The following is a 23,975-nucleotide window of genomic DNA, read 5'->3' on the forward strand; positions in this document are numbered from 1 at the left end:
CAACACACGCTGTAAATCAGGCTGCCTGGAAGATTGCAGGCCGGGAACTGTGTGAACACAGCAGTGCATTTCAGCAGAGTTATGGAATCAATCTCATGGAAGGCACATCCTTTATGCTTGTCTTAAGATTCTATTCTACAAAATCTAACCAGCAACTGTTTTGGTGGCCTGTCCAGGTTTTGGGGACTGTGCATGTTTCCTTTGGATGTTGTTTTCTTTGTTTCTAAATACAAAATTCACTGGATTCAGAAGCGAAACCCCAGATTCATTAGAACAAAGAACCACAGGGACATATGTGGCTGACAAGAACACTCAACATTCCTAACGGTAACACCAGAAAGAGAGGAAAAAGATAAACATGATTTAAATACCTGTGTGGTAGCTAGGGAAGAGGCGCTGCGGAAGATGACGGGATGTGACGGAAAGGCAGGACCCTCGGTTTCCCGTAGATAAGACCCCCTGGTACTCATAGATAAGAAACTAACAATAGGAATGTAACTCCACTAACAAGGAGAGTGCTGTCACAGCAACTTTCTATCCCTTACCCAGCAACTTTCCACTCCTTACCCAGTACTTTTCCATTCCCTACTAACTATAGATAAGAAAGACAAACCCCTTTTTGACGTAGAGACCCCCAAGACTATAAGACCCCAGAAGAAGAAGTAATAAACGCCATTTGACCGTCCACCACATTGGTGTCTGCGTGTGTCATTGGCCCGAACAGCCCTAGAGAGAGAGGGCTGTCGAGCTGTACCTCAGAACCAGGTCGCCTGCCTTGGAATAGAAGGCAACATACCTGAAAGGATCCAAAATGTCTACGTAAGCTGTCAAGTGACTAAGTTTTTGGTAAACTCTAAAAGTCCAGATTCCTATTCGGTAATTGTCTGAAAGAAAAGAAAGCCAGAAATCTGGTTGACCTTTATTTTGTCAGGACTTTCTCACGGGATTCTACCATAACTTGGATCACAAGTGAGGGTGGCAAATTTTGACTAGAAAACTTTGACAACTAGGAAGCATTTTTTCCTCCTCACTGAATTACAGGAAGGCTTTAAAAGGAAAAAAAAAAAAAAAAGAGCACAAAGAAATTCTATCATACCTCTTAGGTGTTCATCATCTTTGGAGAACAAAAAAAAAAAAACTCTAGCACTTCCTGTGCATGGTAAAGAAAGAAACCTAGAAAAGGACAAAGGGATTTGAGCATCCTAAATTGTACTATCAAATTTCATGAACACAAGTTAATCCTGTAGTGCTTCAGAGAAATGCCATACACTGAAAAGCTTTATTCCCTAGAAACCAAATAGATCTTTTTATTTTCCAAATCCTCTTTTAAAGAGAAAACTGACTGTGTCTTTGGCTTTTGGCCAAACTCAGTTTGGAGTTGGTCAAACCAAAATGACCCAGTTAATTTCCTGTGCTCTGCTCTTTCTTTCCATATTCACATTCACATCCAATGGGTTGCTGGGAGTTTTGACTCTGTTCAGCACAAACGGTTTTCCAAGATGACTTTCATTGCTCAGAGGTGTGAAATGTCAGTTTCCCATTCCCTGAGTGCTGCTATTAATATTCCCACAGCATCCAACTACTACAGCCAAGTAGACAACAAAGAGAAATGGAACTTGCATTTCTTGCTCCTGTTCAATTTCTGACATCTCAGGCTCATCGTCATCCTCAGAACTGCTGTCCTGGAAACGTGGATCCTCTTGCCATGTGGCTTTTACCGGCTTTATTGTCCCAAGCGCGTGAGGCTCTGCAATGACAGCACCAATAGAGAAAAAAAGCCAAAACCAGATTATTCCTCTAATTGTCAGGAAAAATGCCTCCTTTCAAGTGAAATACTTACAGTGGAGAAGAGAGATTTAGGAAGGACAGAGTCTGCCCCTGCCAGATTTTTAAGCTACATTTCTGCTCCAGTATTTTCCACTTTGTTCCAGGGATCCCTTATGTATTCTTAAACATTTCTCATTGCATTCAGAAGACACTGAATACCTTCTCAGTTCAGCTCAAGTCTGGGGGGCTCATTGCTTTGTACTGTTGTGTTGGGTTTTTTAATATTTTGGGTAACTTCACGGGGTTTCTTTTCTCTCCTACATGACTGGGACTCGAGTTAATGTTGTTTCATCTTCATTTCAGACGGCCTCATTTTATCTAAGGTTAGGACACCCCAATGATCATGTGTCATTCCATTTCCTTTTTCTAAAGGTCCAAGAGTAGAATTCAGTAACAAACAGAATGTTCATGGATCTTGGGGCCAGCTCTCGGACTTTGCTCCTCCCTCTACATTACTGCACATTTCCTTAAAAGCCTTGTGAGTTCCTATGAAACTTGATATGACTGTTGTGTCACCTTTTTCCCTGTTTGAGGAATTCAGGGCATGAGAACAAGCTTTTTCACCACTCAGCAAAAACCCCCAATGCCTTCTCAAAGCATGCCTTTCAGAATTCCTGAGATGCAAGCATGAGGCACCTCTCAATAATCTACCACAACCCTGGCAAGCAAAAATGAAGATCAAAATGCTTCTGCCTAATTACTGACTTCTGTTGCTGAAAATCCCCTGCATCCTGACCTTTTTTACACCATATTGCCCTACAGTGCCTGCCAGAAGCTCTTCCTTAGCAATGGCACTGTTAGATGGGTTCTGCTGTTACCTTCTTTGATGCCCAGCTCCTCTGTGACTCCAAAGAAAGAAAACTTGAAGTAACTCGTCTCCTGAGCTGCGTCATCCTCAGGCAAAGGTCCCAAATGGTCATCTGGGGCAGAGTCCTGTGCATCCTCTTTGTCCCAGGGTATTTCCTCAGTCTGTTCTGGTTTGTTCTTTGAAGGTCTTTCAAAGAATAAACCAGAATAGACGGAGGAAATACCGTCTATTCTGGTTTGTTCTTTGAAAGGCCTCTTTCAATTCCGCAGCAATGGTGTAGGAGTTGTCTTCAGACACATGAGGCAATGTCTCACTCTCTTTCTTCTTCTTTTGGCTTTACTGAAATGAGATTGTTCAAGGATAGCAACACAGCACACGTCCTTTTTGGACACAGCTTCCCTAAGAGCCACCTTGCTCTGAATGTCTCCCTAAGCATATCCAAGCCCATTAAGGAGTGGTTCATTATCAAGGGTAGGCAGTGGGGAAACATCTGAGGTTGAAGTCTAAAGGCAGGAACAAGAGTCCTTTCTAATTAGCCACATCTTTAAGTGACTTTTCACTGAATACAGTTACACAGAAATCAAGGTATTTAGCCCAGACTTCTTCCTGCCAGTAGAAACATCAAGAGCTAATAGGGTTTGCCCACAGAGCTGCACATCTCAGGGTCCCTGCACTGACCGTTCTCACCTTCACTTCCGGCAAGGAACACACGGCCTAGAAAGAAAAGATGACGGCGCTACGTGCTGCTGTTGGAGGTCCCAGTTGAGGTCCGACGTCGCTGGTGGGAGCGGCTGCTCCTACGGGATGTCCCTGACCATGTCCCCCTACGCCTGGGCCTCTCAGCACTCGCTGCTGTCCTCCTGCTCCTGTCCTGGCAACTCCTGGACCGCACAGTTTGAGTCGAGGCCCGGCGCTGCTGGCGGGAGCGGCTGCGTCTGGGGGATGGCCCTGACCATATCTCCCTTTGCCTGGGCCTCTCAGCCCTTGGCCTTGTTCCACTGCTGCTGCCACGGCGACTCCTGGAGCGGACAGGTGGACTCTGGGCCCAGCCTTGCTGGCGGGAGCGCCTGCGTCTGGGGGATGGCCCTGACCATGTCTCCCTTTGCCTGGGCCTCTCAGTCCTTGGCCCTGTCCCTCTGTTCCTGTTATGGCAACTCCTGGAGCGGACAGGTGGACTCTGGGCCCAGCCTTGCTGGCGGGAGCGCCTGCGTCTGGGGGATGGCCCGGACCATGTCCCCCTACGCCTGGGCCTCTCAGTCCTTGGCCTTGTCCCACTGCTGCTGCTACGGCGACTCCTGGAGCGGACAAGTGGACTCTGGGCCCAGCCTTGCTGGCGGGAGCGCCTGCGTCTGGGGGATGGCCCTGACCATGTCTCCCTTTGCTTGGGCCTCTCAGTCCTTGGCCCTGTCCCTCTGTTCCTGTCACGGCGACTCCTGGAGCGGACAGGTGGACTCTCGGCCCAGCCTTGCTGGCGGGAGCGCCTGCGTCTGGGGGATGTCTGTGATGGTGTCTCCCTTTGCTTGGGCCTCTCAGCCCTTGGCCCTGTCCTACTGTTCCTGTCACAGCGACTCCTGGACCGGACAGGTGGACTCTGGGCGCAACTTTGCCGGCGAGAGGAGCTTCTCCTGCGGCCGGGCCCAGCACGTCTGGAATGGACCCTGTCCTCAGGGTCAGGGGACGTGCTGCACGTTGCCCTTGATCTGCTGATGCTGCTGGTGTCCAGTGAGGAAGATGGCAGCGCCTGCTGCCATGCTGCGTGTTGGGGCCTGCTGTGGCTGCCCGTCTCTGGAGATGGAGGTGGGGAAACCAGCACCAATGGCACAGGGCTGTGGGAGCTGGGGCTGATGGCCTCAGGTTCTGACCAGCCATGAGCAGATTGTAGTCCTGACTGTCTGGCCGGCCTGGGGCCATTGAGCTCTGACTCATCCCTGGAGGCTGTAAGGGCAAGCAGGAATGTCAAAGATCACCCAGGCCCCGGCCAGGCCAGGCCAGAGCAGTGCCCCCAGCCCTCCAGCAGTGGATGCTGCGCTCTGCCAAGCCCGGCCTGGGCACTGCCCCCAGCCCAGGGACACCGGGGACTTTGACTCATACATGTTCCGAGCCCAGCACAGCTGTCACACTCCCATCTCTGTGTGCTGTTCCTCAGGCCAGAGCAGCGCCTGTGGGTGCCCTCAGCAGCACAGGAGGAGCACAGGAGCAATTGCCAGGGCCTGGGGAGGCAAACAAGCTCATAGCACTGAGAACAAAGTGTACCAGCACGTGGTTGTCTAGCCAAGCGCTTCTGCTTCTTCCCACTTTGAGCCCTTGCCAAGACACAGGTTCCCTGCAGAGCCCCAGGTGCAGCTTCCCAACTTACCCCTGTTCCTCTGCCTCCTCCCTGCCTCCGGGGTAAAGGCAATCCTTGGCGTTGCACTGGCCGTGCCTCACTCCTAGATCTGCGAAGGCATCGTTGTCCTCCCATGTTGGCTGTCTGATGGAGAAAGGAAGAGATGATGAATTTCTGCTGCGCTCCCTCACGGAGGTCCGGGGTGTCCCAACTCTTTCTCCAGCACTTTTCCAAGTTGGGGGTGAAGCTGAAGCCCAGACTCACGGGACAGAGCAGGGCCAGGGCTCCTGGGGCAGGGCCTGGCACAGCACAGCACGTGCACCCTCCTGGCTGGTGGGCCAGGCAGAAGGACACCAACCTGAAGGGGACTCGGATCCCCAGGATGAACATTTCAACAGGGAATTCCCCACTGTCTCTGCACAGGGGGCACTGGAAATACAAAGCACCAGCGCGCAAGGCCTGTCCCTGCAGGGCAAACACAGGCAGGGTGAGTGAGGCCCTGCTGCTGCTGCTGAGCACCTGCTGTGCCCCGGGGCTGAGGGGAGGGCTCCTACCTGGATGCAGTCCCTGTGGAACCAGGCCCTTTTGCACGTTGGGCACACCAGGGTTGTGAAGGTCTTTCTGTCCTCCACAGGCTCCAGGCAGATGAGGCAAACGGTGTCCGGCTCAGGAGTCGCCTCTACCACCTGCTCTGGACGGTGCTCAGGGCAGAAAGAGCTGGGGGCAAAAGGATGGGGAAAGTGAGAAATGCTGGATCATTCCCCAGGGGTGGCCATAAAGAGAGATGAGGTACCTGAATGGAGTAACGTATACATTGACACAGCCGCCCTCCTTGGTACAGGGCAGGTGGAACCATCTGTCACAGTGCTCCCTGCAGCACATGATGGTTGCCCCGCTCTGGCCGCAGACGCAGCAGCGCTGGAAAGAGCCAAGCAGCTGCATCAGCAGCAGCAGCAGCAGCAGCAGCAGCAGCAGCAGCAGCAGCAGCAGCAGCAGCAGCAGCAGCAGCAGCCTCGAGGCCTCCCCAGGCAGCCCCAGGGCTTCAGGCAGGGCGCAGGACGTGGCCACTGCCGGCTCCCAGCCCACAGAGCCGCCAGCTGGAGGAGGGAGGCTCCTGTGGCAGGGCCTCTGTGCCAGAGCTGCTGGGAGCCAGACTTTGTCCCAGCTGTTGGGCCGGCCTTTCTTTCCTGCAGTCTGGGCTAAGCTCTGGCAAACCTCGCCAGGCACAAATCTCCCTGCTCTTGTCAGGCTCTCACCTTCTGTGCCGCCCGCCGCACTGCAATTAGGAGATCTCGAGGGAGAAAGCCCATGAGTCGCCCGCGGTCCGTCTCTTGCTGAAATAGTAGAGTGGCGAAGAACTGCAGCCAAGGGGAGAAGCTGATGAGAAGAGGGCGGCAGGAGCTGCCCATTGCAAAGGTGGAGGGAGCGCCCGGAGCCACTCACCATGCAGAACACGTGGGCACAGAGCCCAACTTTCTGCAGTTTGTCACCGCACATGTCCGGGTCAGCCTCGGCACGGCGACACAGCATGCAGGCTGCAGGGGACAGAGCCAATGGCACCGGGCATGAGCAGCTCTGCGGGGCTCTGAACCTGCAGCAGCATCGGCCCCAAGGCTGCTCTGTCCCTGCCTGGCTGATGGGCAGGGCTGGAGGCCTTGCAGAGCAGGGGCCATTGTGGGCATGGCTGTCCCAGGAGCTGCCCCCTGGCCCAGCTGGGCCCCACTTGGGCAGGAAGGAGGCTCCCAGCCCCAGCATGGCCGAGCAGCTCCTCCCTCCCCCTGCTTCTGCTCTGATCCCCACGCTGCCTGCTACCACAAGAGCCCCTGGGCCAGGCTGTCAGAGGGCTGCTTTGCCCTTACCTGGCTCCCTGGCACCAGCGCTGTCCTGCTTGCTGTCAGACATGGCGGCTGTCTACGTTGAGTCTATCTCCTCGAGGGACGTGGTCACTTCGAGGTGCTGTTCCTCTCTCTCTATGGGAGAAAGAAGGGAGGGGGGGGAGTTTGCAGAACAGGCCCAGAGCCACGAGGCCTCTACTCCCTGCTCAGGCCTGCGTGAGCCCTGCTCCTGTCTGTTTCTCCTCCCGTCGTCGCCTTGAGGAACACTGCAGTGTCCTCTGGCTGTTCCTCCGCTGATTCTGTGATTTTGGGAAGGGAAAGGCAGGTGATCCTGCAGCACAGGCCCAGAGCCCCAAGGTGTGGGGCCCCTCTGGTCCCTGGGCAGCCACATCCCCGCCCTACCTTCTCCTCCCGTTGTCAGGTCGCACTGACACTCGGCTTGAGCCCTGCGTTCCCTTTTGTGGCCTTGGTGGCACAGGTCACAATGGCCACTATGACATCAGCGCCGTGTACCCAAAATCAGGGCAGCCATGGCCCCAGGTCCCTGGCAACCACTTGTGGCGGCCCCCTCGGGCACCGAGCTTCTGAGATGGGTCCGAGCGTTTGCTCAGGGTGTAAGCAGGGCCGGGACTCCTGCAGCAAGTGCAGGGTCAAATGCCAGGCCCTGGGCCAGCCAGCCAGGGTGGCACTGTAGGCAGGGAGGTGCTGTTCAGGCACTGCCACGCCAGGGCTCCGGCCCCGGCCAAGGGAAATGTCTGCCCCTGGCAGGCGGTGGCCCAGAGAGCCCGTGCAGAGTCAACTGCACTGCAGGGATTCAAACCCTGCTCTACGTGAACTGATGTTTTCATCAAGACCTGTCTGCAGAAAACTAAGATGAACCTGATTTGATGCTGCTGCTGATCACCACTGGGTACAGGAGATAAACCTGGACACCACCACAGCTGCGTCCGTTATCCTGCCATCATATGAACTAACAACTTTGACTTTCCATATAAATGGAAAAATTAGTATTAAGCTTCTGAGAAACCTCATCTTTTATACTGACTCAGCAGAAAGACAGCAAATTCACTGAGAATTTTCTGTGTACATTTGACAGGAGAGCTTGCAACTGTCCTCAACTCAAGTCAAATACAGGAGGATGCTTTTCCTACATTATAGGAACTTTGCCAGTTTGGTCCATGCTTTCCTACTAGAAAATACATTGGAAAAAATCAGGAAGAGAAGCACAAACAATTCTTGTCAATTTTTCTCTTTCGTGTCTCTGCAAACATGCTCCTGGAAATGCAGATCCATGACTTCTGGAACAATCAGTGGCATCTCTGGGAAGCAGGGCAGGGGCTGACAGGCAAGGACACCCTGCACCTGCCTGATGCTGGGGCAGCAGGAGTTTGCCCATTTTCCTGTCTCCATGGGAGAGCCACCTTGGCTGGGAAACGATCCCTTCACTGGTCTAGGAGGGAGGCACAGCCAGTGCAATGCCAGGGAGTGCCTTTACCCTGGAGGCAGGGAGGAGGCAGAGGAAGAGGGGGGAAGTTAGGAAGCTGCACCTGGGGCTCTGCAGGGCTCCCGGCCAGGGCTCGAAGCACAAGGAGCCAGAAGAGCTTGGCCAGACAATCCCGAGCTCTGGACACCTTGTCCTCAGCACTGGGAACCCGTTTGCTTCTCCAGGCCCTGGGCACTGCTCCCGTGCTGCTCATGCAAGTTACACACAGACACAGAGCTACCTGCTCTGTCTCAACCCTCTTCAGCACTGAACAGCACAACACAGTAACATGTTCTCTTCAGTACATGGTCTAATTATTAATAGTCCTGCAAAGACTTGCATTCAAAGCACACACACAAAAACCCCAAACCCTGGTACAAACCTTGCATCAACACAAAATGCATGTTGCTGTTCAGAAACACAGAGCAGCACTTTTGGCCAATGATTTTTCCTATAAGATCTTTCAAAGGATTGCAAAAGTGACTTTGTTTGACAACTTCTTCAAGGAACAAACTAGAAATAGTTCTGATTCTTTAAAAATTTTTTGATTTGCTTTCACTTTGCTTCTAGCAACCTTACACTTCTCCCGGCATTCCAGAAAATCGAGAAAATTCAAATAATATCAGGGGAAGTTTTTGAATTCTTTCATGTTTCTCTCAAAGGCTTTCTTAATGTACATACAAAGAACATACAGAGAAGCAGTGGTTTTCCTGAGTGGACATTAAAAGAAAACGTTATAGACTCCACTATACTAAAACACTTCTGTTGCCTGGTAATTACAAAGCCTGAAGCTCTTCTAGAGGCTTTTCCCAATGACACTTCATAAGTCCTTCTCTGCTCAACTCTCAAGCCTGTCCAGGTCTCATTGAAGGGCAGCAGAGGCTTGTGATGCCTCAGCCCCAGCTCCCAGTTCTGTCCCATCAGCAAATGCTGAGGGAACACTCCGTCCCTTCTGCCAGGTCACTGGGGAATAAGGCAAAAAAGGCTGGTCCCAGCAAGGTCAAAACAGAAAAGAAGGACTTACAAACACGCTGGAATAGAGATACCATCAAAGGAATTGCAATTGGAGGAGAAAAAAAGAAAATTTTGGGAAAATGAGTGACTCAAAGAAAATGGCCCGGGATTATATCAGGGGCATTGCTAAGGAGCAAAACATGCCAAAACTAAGCTCACAGATGTGGCAAAAGCAGGGGGAAAAGTCAAGGAGGAAGACACAACTTAGGGGGGAAGATATGAGGGACATGGCATGGACAGTTCAAGAAACAACAAAAAAAAAGAAAAAAATCATTCCCAAAGTCAAAGCCATCAAAAGGCATGGCATGCCATCAAGGGCAAAGACATGCACCAAAGATTCCTCTATTAGTCCCCATTGAAATCACAAGATTCCTTTTCCCTTCCCAAAAGCAAATGAAATTTCCTTTCGGGAAGGGAAAAGGAATCTTGCGAATCCCAAAAGAAAGGCTTACAAAGACTGGAAAGGAGATAGGTTCAAATGAAATGCAATTGAAATAAGCAGAAAGTCGGGAATTTTAGTATCTTCAATTAATAGGCTGCGAGGAAATCAGCTGCATTGCAAAGGACCAAAACATGCCAAAACTAAGCTCACAGATGTTGCAAAAGCAGGGGAAAAAGTCAAGGAGGAAGACACAACTTAGGGGGCAAGATATGAGGGACATGGCATGGATACTTTAAAAAAAAAAAAAAAAAAAGAAAAAAATCTTTCCCAAAGTCAAAGCCATCAAAAATGCAGGCAGGCCATACACCATTAAGTGCAGGCACATGCAGCAAAGCTTGCCAAAATTGATCTCCACTGAAGGCCAAAACAGAAAAGAAGGAGTTACAAACGGGCGGGAATGGAGATCCATCAGAGGAATTGCAATTGGAGGAGAAAAAAAGAAAATTTGGGACTTGACTTTTTTTCCCCTGTTTTTGCAACATGTGTGAGCTTAGTTTTGGCATGTTTTGCTCCTTTGCACTGCACCTGATATAATCCTGGGCCATTTCCTTTGAGTCACTCAATTTCCCAAAATTTTCTTTTTTTTTTCCTCCAATTGCAATTCTTTGGTGGTATCTCCATTCCAGCGTGTTTGTAAGTCCTTTTTGCTGTTTTGGCCTTCAGTGGGGATCAATTTTGGCAAGCTTTGCTGCATGCGCCCGCACTTGATGGCGTATGGCCTGCCTGCATTTTGATGGCTTTGACTTTGGGAAAGATTTTTTCCTTTTTTTTTTTTTTTTTAAGTATCCATGCCATGTCCCTCATATCTTCCCCACCAAGTTTTGTCTTCCTCCTTGACTTTTCCCCTGCTTTTGTAACCTCTGTGAGCTTAGTTTTGGCATGTTTTTTTTTCCTTTGCAATGCAGCTGATTTCCTCATTTGAAGACACTAAATTCCCGATTTTCTGCTTTTTTCAATCGCATTTCATTTGAACCTATCTCCTTTCCATAGTGTTTGTAAGCCTTTCTTTTGGGATTCGCAAGACTCCTTTTCCCTTCCCGAAAGGAAATTTTGTTTCCGTTCGGGAAGGGAATACGAATCTTGCGATTTCAATGGGGACCAATAGGGGAATCTTTGGTCCATGCCCCTGACCTTGATAGCATCCCATGCCTTTTGATGGCTTGGACTTTGGGAAAGACATTTTTCTTTTTTTATTTGTTTCATGAAGTGTCCGTGCCATGTCCCTCATATCTTCGCCCCTAAGCTGTGTCTTCCTCCTTGACTTTTTCCCCTGCTTTTGTAACATCTGTAAGCACAGTTTTGGCATGTTTCTCCTTTGCACTCCACCTTATATAATCCCGGGCCATTTTCTTAGAGTCACTATATTTCCCAAAATTTTCTTTTTCTCCCCTACAATTGCAATTCCTTTGGTGGGATCTCCATTCCAGTGGGTTTGTAAGTCCATCTTTTTGGTTTGGCCTTCAGTGGGGATCAATTTTGGCAAGCTTTCCTGCATGTCCTGCACTTGATGGCCACTGGCCTGCCTGCATTTTGATGGCTTTGACTTTGGGAAAGATTTTTTTCTTTTTTTTGTTGTTTTATGAAGTGTCCATGCCATGTCCCTCATATCTTCCCCTCCAAGTTTTTTCTTCCTCCTTGACATTTTCCCCTGCTTTTGCAACATCTATGAGCTTAGTTTTGGCATGTTTATCTCCTTTTCACTGCAACTGATATAATCCCGGGCCATTTTCTTTGAGTCACTCAATTTCCCCAAAATGTTTTTTTTCTCCTCCAATTGGATTTCCTTTGACGGTGTTTCAATTCCAGTGTGTTTGTAAGTCCTTCTGTTCTGTTTTGGCCTTCAGTGGGCATTAATTTTTGCAAGCTTTGCGGCATGTGCGTGCGCTTGATGTCATATGGCCTGCCTGCATTTTATGGCTTTGACTTTGGGAAAGATTTTTATCTTTTTTTCATATTTTTTTTTTTAATATCCATGCCATGTCCCTCATATCTTCCCTCCAAGATTTGTCTTCCTCCTTGGCTTTTTCCCCTGCTTTTGCAACATCTATGAGCTTAGTTTTGGCATGTTTTGCTCCTTTGCACAGCACCTGATATAATCCCGGGCCATTTCCTTTGAATCACTCAATTTCCTAAAATTTTCATTTTTCTCCTCCAATTGCAGTTCCTTTGATGGTATCTCCATTCCAGTGAGTTTGTAATTCCTTCTTTTCTGTTTTGGCCATCAGTGGGCGTCAATTTTGGCAAGCTTTGCTGCATGTGCCTGCACTTGATGGCGTATGGCCTGCCTGCATTTTGATGGCTTTGACTTTGGGAAAGTCTTTTTTCTTTTTTTTGTTGTTTTATGAAGTATCCATGCCATGTCCCTCATATCTTCCCCTCCAGGTTTTGTCTTCCTCCTTGACTTTTTCCCCTGCTTTTGCAACATCTGTGAGCTTAGTTCTGGCATGTTTTGGTCCTTTGCAATGCAGCTGATTTCCTCACAGCCTATTAATTGAAGACGCCTAAATTCCCGATTTTCTCCTTTTTTCAATCGCATTTCATTTGTATCTATCTCCTTTCCAGAGTCTTTGTAAGCCTTTCCTTTGGGATTCGCAAGATTCCTTTTCCCTTCCCGAAAGGAAATTTCATTTCCTTTTGGGAAGGGAAAAGGAATCTTGCGATTTCAATGGGGAGCAATAGAGGAATCTTTGGTGCATGTTCCTGCCCTTGATGGCATGCCATGCCTTTTGATGGCTTTGACTTTGGGAAAGATTTTTTTCTTTTTTTGGTTGTTTTATGAAGTGTCCATGCCATGTCCCTCATATCTTGCCCCCTAAGTTGTGTCTCCCTCCATGACTTTTTTTCCCCTGCTGTTGCAACATCTGTGAGCTTAGTTTTGGCATGGTTTGGTCCTTTGCATTGCACCTGATATAATCCCGGGCCATTTTCTTAGAGTCACTAAATTTCCCAAATTTTCTGTTTTTCTCCTCCAATTGCAATTCCTTTGATGGTGTCTCCATTCCAGCGTGTTTGTAGGTCCTTCTTCTCTATTTTGGCCTTCAGTAGGGATCAATTTTGGCAAACTTTGCTGCATGTGCCTGCACTTGCTGGCGTATGGCCTGCCTGCATTTTGATGACTTTGATTTTGGGAAAGATTTTTTTTTTTTTTTAAGTTTTCATGCCATGTCCCTCATATCTTGCCCCCTAAGTTGTGTCTTCCTTCTTGACTTTTCCCCCTGCTTTTGCAACATCTGTGAGCCATCTATTGGCATGTTTTGGTCCTTTGCAATGCACCTGATATAATACCGGGCCATTTTCTTAGAATCACTAAATTTCCCAAATTTTGTTTTTTTTCTCCTCCAATTGCAATTCCTTTGATGGTGTCTCCATTCCAGTGGGTTTGTGGGTGTTTCTTTTCTGTTTTGGCCTTCAGTGGGGATCAATTTTGGCAAACTTTGCTGCATGTGCCTGCACTTGCTGGCATTTGGCCTGCCTGCATTTTTGATGGCTTTGATTTTGTGAAAGATTTTTTTCTTTTTTTGGTTGTTTTATGAAGTGTCCATGCCATGTCCCTCATATCTTGCCCCCTAAGTTTTGTCTCCCTCCATGACTTTTTTTCCCCTGCTGTTGCAACATCTGTGAGCTTAGTTTTGGCATGGTTTGGTCCTTTGCATTGCACCTGATATAATCCCGGGCCATTTTCTTAGAGTCACTAAATTTCCCAAATTTTCTGTTTTTCTCCTCCAATTGCAATTCCTTTGATGGTGTCTCCATTCCAGCGTGTTTGTAGGTCCTTCTTCTCTATTTTGGCCTTCAGTGGGGATCAATTTTGGCAAACTTTGCTGCATGTGCCTGCACTTGCTGGCATTTGGCCTGCCTGCATTTTTGATGGCTTTGATTTTGGGAAAGATTTTTTTCTTTTTTTGGTTGTTTTATGAAGTGTCCATGCCATGTCCCTCATATCTTGCCCCCTAAGTTGTGTCTCCCTCCATGACTTTTTTTCCCCTGCTGTTGCAACATCTGTGAGCTTAGTTTTGGCATGTTTTGGTCCTTTGCATTGCGCCTGATATAATCCCGGGCCATTTTCTTAGAGTCACTAAATTTCCCAAGTTTTCTTTTTTTCTCCTCCAATTGCAATTCCTTTGATGGTGTCTCCATTCCAGCATGTTTGCAGGTCCTTCTTTTCTGTTTTAGCCTTCAGTGGGGATAAATATTATGCTTTTGCAACATCTGTGAGCTTAGTTTTGGCATGTTTTGGTCCTTTGCAATGCAGCTGATTTCCTCGCAGCCTATATTTTGAAGACACTAAATTTCCTGATTTTCTGCTTTTTTCAATTGCATTTCATTGGAACCTATCTCCTTTCCAGTGTGTTTGTAAGCCTTTCTTTTGGGATTCGCAAGATTCCTTTTCCCTTCCCAAAATTTCCTTTCGGGAAGGGAAAAGGAATCTTGTGATTTCAATGGGGACCAATAGAGGAATCTTTGGTGCATGTCCCTGGCCTTGATGGCATTCCATGCCTTTTGATGGCTTTGACTTTGGGAAAGATTTCTTTCTTGTTTTGGTTCTTTTCTGAAGTGTCCATGCCATGTCCCTCATATCTTGCTCCCTAAGTTTTGTCTTCCTTCTTGACTTTTTCCCCTGCTTTTGCAACATCTGTGAGCTTAGTTTTGGCATGTCAGCCCCTGCCAGGCTGCTGAGCAGGGACAAGGAGGCAATGAGGCCCCAGGCCTGCAAGGGTCACTTGTCCCCTCGTGGCCTCAGGCCCAGGCCCAGCAGCCATGGCCAAAGTGCTGCCCATGTTGGCTCTGGCAGGGCTGTCTGGCAGCTGCTGCCCATCCCTGTGCCCTGTGCAGCCCCGGCTGTCCCACGGTGTCCCTGCCCTGCGCCTCTGTCCCTGCAGGCTGTCGGCATCCCCCGGCTGCCCCACCTGGCTGGGCCCTTCCTTTGCTGACAGCTCTGCCTCCTGCCTGCCTCTGCCTGCCCACACAGAGCCTGGGGCTGCTCCAGGCTCCTGCTGGGGACGTGCTGCACCACAGCCCTGCCCTGCCAGGGAAATTCCTTTCTGCTGCTGCCCAGGCTGGGCCTCCCCAGCTGCCCTTGTGCGGGGTGCGGAGGTTCAGGGATATCACACCACAACCAATATGATCCAGTGAAGCCAAATTTATTATCCCTAAAATGACTATATTTATAATAAATCTCTACTGTCCACGTGTCTCTAGCTAATACATGATTGGTTAATCCTAGCTGTTTACACATCTAAATTAGAATGCTGATTGGATCACCTAATTTTTCACGCGTCTTGCTGTCGTCTTCTGGCCCACTCATGGTTCAATTTTTTCCTTCTTTCCCAAGCTTGCTGTCAAACTTGCTGAGTCCTGATGACTCTTCTTGTATTTTTCTCAAGGATATACCAACCCCATTTCTGAATATGTCCATTATCCATTGTTTGTGAATGTGTCCATTGTCCATTAGTACAAGCAGGTTGGATTGTGCATCGGCTGAATATGGCCCTTGTCTAGCAAGAACTCCTCAATCTGCAAAAAACTCTCAACAGTTCCCCGGTTTTGGTTTTGCACAAACTAGACTGATTTCAAAGCACGCTCAATTATTTTCTGCACAGCAAGGCACTACAAGCAGAATTGAAAAAAGAAGTCAAAGTATCATTATGCCAAAGGGTACTAAATCCTTGAGCCAGCCTGTTATTCCCCAGGATTTTAGCCACTCATCAAAAGAATTCTCAACCACTGTGAGCTTTTTCATATTCTCCTTAAGCAATGACAATTTCTTGTCAATAGATTCAGAGTGGTCAGAGAGATTCATGCAACACATCCCTTCAAAATCTTCACGCTCATCTCCTTGTGCTAGCAACAAAAAATCTATAGCAGCCCTATCCTGTAACACAGCGTGGTGTATGCTACCTACATCAGTGGTAAGCTCATTCTGGATTGCAGATGTAATGTTAATTTGTTTTCCTGTCCAACAAGCCAATCATTTGAATGATGTAAGGGCCTGTGATGAAGCTAATCCTGGTGTAAAAAGTGATGCCAGGATAACCGAAGGCCAATTCCACAATTCTACATTATCCTTGCAGTCTGAGCCTAATAGATGCTCACTACATTTTGGACGTTGGAATTTGTGCCTGATGTCAAGCATCTGTTGAATGCTAGGGGCAAACAGTGTCAATTTCCCAAACTAGCATGGTCCTCCTAATCCTTTCTGAGGAATTGCAGGCCAAGCTTTATCTCCACCAAAGAGAAACAAAAGTAGAAAAAAGTTATTGCAGAAGCTATTGTAGAAGGGACTTTTCTCTCCAATGATGTAGAAGCTTTTCTTGTAGTAACTAATGCTGCAAGTAGAGTTTGAGAACCTTTCGATTGGAAGATTTTAGAAAAGATGAGAGCTGCATTTTCACAATTTGGTTGAAAATGCCAACTTGCACAGTCACTTCTGCAGTATATTTTTCCATCTAACGCATTAATTCCAGCTGATGTGCATACCCTAATAAGACTTAGAGTGCCACCCTATCAGCAGGTGATGTTTCATAAAAGCTGGGAGGAAAAGTGTGCTCAAGAAGCTGCAAGACCTAGAGTGCAGGGTGATCCTCTGTATGGTTTAACAGCACAACAGTTACTTGGCAAAGGGCCCTGGGCTACTGCCACTGCCCAGGCTAGGAGCATTGATCAAGTGTTACAGATGAGCCAACAACTAGCATGTAATGCATTTCTTGCACTTCCAGATAAGTTACACACTATGTCTTTTACACAGATTTGTCAAAGAAAGAATGAAGACTTTGATAAATTTGTAGACAAATTGCATGAAGCTATCTATAATCATTCTGATTTAAATTCAGACACAAAGATACAATTGGATGGACTTTGGGATCATTTCTCCATTCCAAATGACTTTCCCTTCAGTCACAAGAGCCTTCCATCTCTTCCAAAAATTGCCTGCTGAAACTCTTCTGCTCCCATCCAAACCAGTTCACTACTCCAGCATAACCCTTGAAGCACAGACAGATGACTCTTCAACTAATTATAGTAGAAAAGAAGGGTATTTATTGCAGCCCTGGTCACATGTGAACTAGTTTCCAAAGACACGTGGAAGGAGTTGCAGACTCCTGCTCTCTATTTCTACAGAAAAGGTTTCACATTAGGTTTCTAAGGACCCATAATACATAATTATTACCTCCCTGCTTCACATTTTTATCATATTATGAATATCTATTACAGCTGCGCAATTGTATTCCCTTAACTGGATCGGTGGGATTTTGAAATGAGGGAGTGGTTGTATGGGAGGAAGAAAGCAGTCTTCCCCATGGTGAACTCTCCTCCCATGGCCAGTTGGCAAGACCTTGTGACCTGCTGCTCATGGTCCGAGCCTCTCCTAACTGTTCAATTATTCTTAAGGCAAGGTCTTTCTATGGTCTCAGCTTCTTCACAATTGCTTCCTCTATCCCTGTCACTCCTAGCTTTATGTTCCTCATATATTTGGTACTCTTTAACTAAGGCACATGATTTCTGCTAGCTGTATTACTAAATTAGCTTCTTACCTCATTTTAAAATCTTAACTAAAATATGCAATCTTCCACTATCCCAATTCTATTCCCAGCTGAGCCCTCGACCCATCTGCACTTTTCAATTATCCTCATTACACTTTCAGCTAACCCCTTGACTCACCTCAGGCACATCCCCGACTGCCTCTCTCCCAGCAGCTCAGAGCTGCATTGCACAGTGCTTGCTGTGCACCACAGAGCACAAAGCAGGCTGGCCTGGTGGGCTTGAATATTTCTGCCAAACACTCTGCATCTCACACCTTTGCTCTGGCTCAGTGCAGAACTGCAGGGTTGCAGGCGCTTCCTCCCAGAGCTGCGTGAGGCGCTGGCTCCTGCAGATGGGCCCTGCCAAGCTGTCCCTGCCTCACGCTGGCCTTGCTTCCCTGGCACAAGTGCCGGGCCTGAAGGAGCTGCCCTGTGCTCCAGCCTGCCGAGCAGCCCGGCTCCCTGCCCCGGTGCCCAGAGTGCTGCACACGCTGCTGGCCTTTGCCAGGAGTTGCAGGGCAGCCGGCAGAAGAGGAGGAATCCTCAGCCAGCCCAGCGGCCCGCGGTTGCCCTTGGCCTTTCTCTGCTCCTGGGCACACTCCAGACGGCCATGGCCTCCAGGCCGGGCTGTGCCCAGCACGGCTGCGCTTCCCCTCGGCAGCAGCCAGCTGCCACCTGGGTGGGCTCTGAGAGCGGAGGATTCGCCCGCTCCCAGCAAGAGGCACCCAGGGCCCGGCTGCTGCCTCTTGCAGCTCCAAGGGCCTCCTTCCAGCCTGCCTCTGCCGGGGCTCAGGCTGCTCCGGCCTCTGCCGGGGCTCTGCTGGGGCTCCAGCCCGGGCAACGCTGGGCCCGCTCTCACCTCACAGGCGCTGACAGCTCTGCGCCACAGGAGACCTTCCCGAGCACCCTCTCTGATCTTTCTGCTTTCTCACTTGAGCAAGGCTCTCCTCCAGCCAAAGAGATTATTGCATTTAGGGATACAAATCCAAGTGGCAGGAACCCCATTGCTCTCCAGTCACAGCTGAAGGCCTGCATCTGCACAGGGTGTTTGGGCTGCCTCATTCTTCCTTTGGTTTTGCCTTCAAATGCCATTGCCCTTTCTGCCTCAAATAGAAATACCACAGCTGCGCCATAACCAGCCAGTGGGTCATATTCCAAAGGCAGTGCTGTCTGGAGAGGATGAATGAAGAAGAGCCCTCCTCACTTATGAAACCATACAAAAAAAGCCATATGTGTGACTTAGCACCAATAAAAAACAATTGGTAATTCAGAAGGAAATGTTGAATTTTCTGAAGGGGTCAGAAGGAGGAGAATCTTCAAAGTGAGTTGATGTTTCAGAAACTTTATTAATTACAACTCTAATCTATAATTCTATGCTACAAATCTCTTTAGCAACCCTACTCTACAATCCTACTCTAAATTGGTAACAGAGATAACATCTTGACATGATTGCTATGTTCTAGTCTCCCAGGGTTAGGGTTAGAGTTAGGCATGGGCTTAGGATTAGGCTTAGGCTTATGTTTAGGTTTAGGTTTAGGCTTAGGCTTAGGGTTGGGGTTAGGGTAAGGGTTAGAGATACAGATAGGGATAGGGTTTGGGTTAGCATTTAAGGTTAGGGTTACCGTTTAGGGTTAGGGATTAGGGTTATTTGTCTTCTTCACTGAGTTTATGACTTGTGCCAGGATGAATGGTGGCTTGGCTGAAGTTACAAATGGATGCTGTCCACAGGAAAAAAAAATACAACAAAGAACAGAGAACCGTTACTTTCCAAGCTCATTGCCTCAGGGACTCAGTCAGGATACATCAAGTTCCTGGAAAGACCCAGAAAGAGGAGCAATGGGACCATCTGCTCCTCAGCCATCCCCAATGTGCAAGACCTTGCCATCACAGGCCAACCTGGCCCAGAATCCCACTCATCTGTTTATTGTGATGTCTTCATCTTGCTGGGATTTTTGCCCTGCCAGTGCTCTAGAAATGGCGCTTTCTGTCCCTGGGTTTTCTTCCTTTCAGGAAACTCCAATGACTCACATAAGTCCCTGCCTTTGAAAGACAGGCACTGTGCTGATTCCCACAGGCACAGAAAGCAGTGTCTGCCTTTCCATGCCCTGCCCCTCGTGTGCTGGATGGCACCTTCCTTCCCAGCAGGGCCAGCCCAGTGGCACTGGGCCCTGCAGTTCCCTCTCTGCCACACAACCTGGCAGTAACCCTGGCACAGTTCCCGTCTGCTTGGGCGTGCCAGGCAGCAGATGGGGCTGGGACAAGTCCCTCCCAGCTGTCCCTGTTTGCGTGGCAGAAACCTCTGAGGGTGGGCTGGGGGGCACAAACCAGGGCCCCTCAGAGGCTGACAGTGAGCCCCCCACAGCCCCTCCTGCCCACAGCCAAATCTCTGACCCCTAGGCTGGGACTGGCTTCCTTGGGTTCCTCCACCACCATTTCATGTCTCTGTACCCTGCATTGCTCTACTTCAATTCTTTTGCCATTAGATAAAACTGAACACTCCACAAAATCACAAAAGAGGGCAACAGAAACAGTCAGAGGACAGAGCACCTCTCCTCACAGGAAATGCAGAGGGAGCTGGAGTTATTCAGTTTTGTGAAGAACAGGCCCCGGGGAGACTTTATTGCCACTTTCCAAGACTTCACAGTGGCTTTGAAGAAAGTGGGGGACATCTTTTTTAACAGGGCCAGTTACAATAGGATATGGACAAATATTTTAAACACAAAGGGCATCTAATCAGACTAAGTCTAAAGAAGAACTTGTTTACTTGGAGCATGGTGCCACCCTGGCACAGCTTGCCCCAAGAGCTTGTAGGAGCCCCATCCCTGCAACCATTCTGGCTCCGGTGGCAAAGGGCTCTGAGCAACCTGATCTCTTTAAAGATGTCCCTGCTCATTGCAGGACACTTGCACCAGAGGACATTTTCAGGGCCCTGCCAGCCCAGCCCAGTCTAGGATTCCTCACCATCTTCATTTGAAGAGCAGCAAGAGTGGAGGTGAGGAGGAAGGGGGCTCATCTGCTGTCTTGGGCTTGAGTGGAGGAGGAGCCCATCCCTCAGAGCCTGTTTCACCTGCAGCCCCTTCACATTTTACCTGCAGGAGCTCCTTGGCAGACCAGCGCTGCTCCTCGTCTGTCTGCAGGCAGCAGCTCAGGAAGTCACGCAGCAAAGCCGAGAGGAGCTTGGGCTGCCGCAGCTGTGGAGTCCCTACTGTGGCTATCAGGTATGTAGCCTGGAGAAAAAGGAGACACCAGGCTCCACCTCCTGCTTTCACATCTCTAAGGCTCTCCCAGCTCCCTTTGTTTAACCTCTGTTCTTCAGTGGCAGTTTCTGCCCTGGCAAAGACCCAGAGATGACTTTCCTTTACCAACCAAAAACCCAAACCCCGATGCAGCCACAGCTTTTCCACCATCCTGCAGATCTTGCCTTGGCAGCTGATTTCATTGCCTGACCTAGTTAGTGGGAACTACATCAGCAAAAGGACATTTGCTTCTCTGAGGATTCATGCCAGCTTGAGATGGTTTTTGCAAGAGGGACTTTGCTATACTAACTGATTTCAAGGGTTAGTACATGAAAGGCATCTCTGCAGTGCTTGTTGGTCCTTTAAGCGCACGTGCCCTAGAACAAAACTCATCAAGCTTTTTGTGCTGTTCTTGAAAACAATGGGAATTGGAAGAAAAGAAAGGAAATCCATGAGTTAATACCCAGGTAGAGAAACAAACATTTACAATCTCCTCTTCAACACAGACACATTAAGATGCCTGCACAAATGTATTGGGATGAAAATGCCTGCTTGGGCACACAGGAGCCACCTGCAGCTCTGTCTCCCAGCAGTCTGAAAATTTCAGCTTCCCATTTTTGCAGCAAAAGAAAAATTGTCTAGGTCAGAAGAAGGAGAGGTTCCATCCCTATGGACACCCTCCAGTCATTTGGCTGCTCAAGTCAATGCATTAATGGTAGGCCCATGCCAGAAAGTGCCAGGAAACAAACAGGAGGTTTTGACAGGCTCTCCGCATCACCAGGCTCTGGCTTGGTGACGTGCAGAATGTTGCTTGGGCTAGGAGAGAAACACGGTCACTGAGTGTTTCAGCAGCACTGCACAAGAAGCAGAAGAGACTCTGTGCGTTAGACCCTCATGCCCATGTTTTCCAGTGAGAAGAAACTGCACACAGGGTTAGGTTCCTCTCAAAAGACCACAGTTTTAGAAACTTTGTTGGGTTTGTGTTTCCTTCCTTCATTTCTGGAAAGATAACAACATTTTTAAGATGCTTTTTTCCTGTTATTAAGGCCATCTACACAGACAAAAGAACTGGAACCACTAACCCAAAAGAAAGTGTTGCCTGAGAACACCTTGTTTGGAGTTTGTTTGCATGTGGTAAGGCTTGAGTTCCCCCACTGATGCAAACAAAAGTACAGCAGATGCTCATGTGTGTCAGGGACATTTGTAGGAGGGGACCTTGGTGGAAGTAGTTCCAGCAGATGGCAATGGGATTTTGTCCAGTGGCACACAGGACATGGGACAGGTGAGAAAGCCAGTGGGATCAGTTAGCATTTGCTCCTTACCGTGCCAGAACTTTCGCTCAAGTATGGAGGTTCTTGTTCTATCATTTCAATTCCCACAATTCCAAAAGACCATATGTCCACTTTGGGGCCATATGGTTGACCTGTCACCACTTCAGGCGCCATCCGCCAAGGAGTCCCGGTTACCGAGCACCGTCTGCTCTGCTCAGGGGTGAGCTGAGTAGCGAGGCCAAAATCAGCTGAGGAGAAAACAAAATACTGTTTTTATCTGAATTCTGTGCAATTAGGAAAGCAAGCAGAAGAATTCCCCAGCAGAAGTTTGAAAATGTGCTGTTGAATCTCCTGGCATTGGCGACTTTAAAAATCCCCCCATGTTTTACACTGCCTCTGGCAGTGGCTTTTGTTCTTTGGAAACTTTAGGCTTGTAACTCCCTCCCTCTGGAAGGGACCCACACAGAGCAAGGCCACTCTTGACTGCTTGTGGCTCCTTCTACCTCTGTGCACGTTGCAACTGTGCCCTCAGCTCGCAGCAGGGGTCCCTGCACTGCCACCAGCACCATTTTTGGGGAGCTGGCAGTCACGCCAAGCAGCCCCACACCCACATCCCTGGAACGCTGCACCTGACCAAGAATATACTGACCCAGTTTGACAGAACCGTCGGTTCTGAGAAGGATGTTGTCACTCTTCACGTCTCGATGGATCACATCGTTTGAATGAAGAAAATCCAGTCCTTGCAGGCACTGAGCAAGAAAACAGAAACAGAAGGGCAAAAATGAGTGATGTGATTTCATCATACAAGAAAGGAAACAAAGAATCTAAAAGATTCCCTCTCCAGGGGAATGGGGAGTAATGGCAGAACAGTAATGGCCACTGAGAGGAAGAGCTTGCTGCTCCAACACTTGCAGAGCAGGACCTTTCTGAGGAAAGGCACGTCAGCTTTTGAAAGAGCAACAGCACCTGCTGTTGTAGGCTGTCCCCTGCCAACCAGCCAGGATGACTCCTGCTGCAGCGCATGTGCTCAGAAGCAAAGAGCATTCTGGCTGCACTCCTATCCTTTTTAGCTGAGCACTGAGAGAAAGAAGTCTCTCTCTTCTTTCTTTGCTGTTTGTTTCAAATCCTGCCACCAGCACCTTTGCTTTTACAGGCAAGGAATGCAGTGAAGACAGACTCCAGGCAAACATTTAGAGAGGCAAGGTGGAGAACAGCAAATACAAATACAAGAGACAGAGCGAGAATACAACAGCAGGAGATAAGAGTACTGGCACTGAGTACAGGGAGTGCAGGGGCACTGGCAGGCCTTTCACTTGAGATGCTTTTACTTGCCCATAGCATACCAGCAACACAGAAACAAAGCTCGGCACAGGAAACCTCCCCTGTTCTGAGCCCCTGTTTCCCAGACAATCCTGCCCAAGCCCTTGGAAACACAGCTGGGATTGCTGACCTCCCGACTGATGGCTGCCATCTCATCTTCAGACAGGCAGGTCTGGCTGACGATGTCGCTCAGCACACCTCCATCCATGTACTCTATAACCAGCAAGAGTTCCTCGCCCAGAAGGTAGCTGAAAGAAGGAAACAAGGGGGTAGAGATGAACATACATGGCTACGTTGATTTTTTGCTTCCAGGTTTCTTATTTCCAGATGCCTTTGTGACAAGGACAGAATCAAAGGAATAGACATTCCCTCTTGGCTGTGCATTATTTGCAATCTGTGCAGTCTCATAGAGAAAGACACATCTGTGAAAAAGGAGATGTCTTTGATGGGCAGCAAATGAAAAGTGCAGTTAGGAACAGCCCAGATAAAAAACATGTCAGGCATGGTGTTTCTGGAAATAAGCACCTAGTCTTCCTGGCATGCATAGCAATGGCAAAGAGGGGCAATAATCCAAGGGAAATCCACTTTAGGACGGTTCATCTGCACTTAAGGAACTTTAAAAAATCAATCCCAAATAAATGTGGAGGCAGTGAACTTTGAGGCTATTGAGTTAGAAAGATACAGCTGACCCAGGTTTTGAATAATTTTGGAGTAATTATCAAACTAGGTGTGCCAGGGAAGACTCATGCAGAAAAGATGCACTCTCTTCTCATCCATTGGAGATGAGTAGAGAAATATGAATAAATAAAAATTAACAGCTTTAAGTGCTGCCACTGACCAAAGTGGGTTTTTAACCTCTCATGTTTGTGATATGTAAACACACATCCATGGGATAA

The 23,975-nt window shown here is 48.6% G+C and overlaps 1 protein-coding gene across 1 annotated transcript; it reads right to left on the reverse strand.

Moving 5' to 3' along the window:
• Positions 1-4,987: 4,987 nt before the first annotated feature.
• On the reverse strand, positions 4,988-6,863 carry LOC131571812 (PHD finger protein 7-like). The gene is made up of 7 exons (XM_058824580.1): positions 6,821-6,863; positions 6,405-6,496; positions 6,218-6,319; positions 5,755-5,879; positions 5,516-5,678; positions 5,320-5,426; positions 4,988-5,105 (listed from the first exon to the last, which is right to left on the reverse strand). Exons 1-7 carry the CDS (start codon positions 6,861-6,863, stop codon positions 4,988-4,990), a joined length of 750 nt encoding a protein of 249 aa, XP_058680563.1.
• Between the last annotated feature and the right edge of the window lie 17,112 nt (positions 6,864-23,975).

The sequence above is a fragment of the Ammospiza caudacuta genome, unplaced genomic scaffold (assembly GCF_027887145.1).
Source record: "Ammospiza caudacuta isolate bAmmCau1 unplaced genomic scaffold, bAmmCau1.pri scaffold_39, whole genome shotgun sequence".
NCBI lineage: Eukaryota > Metazoa > Chordata > Aves > Passeriformes > Passerellidae > Ammospiza > Ammospiza caudacuta.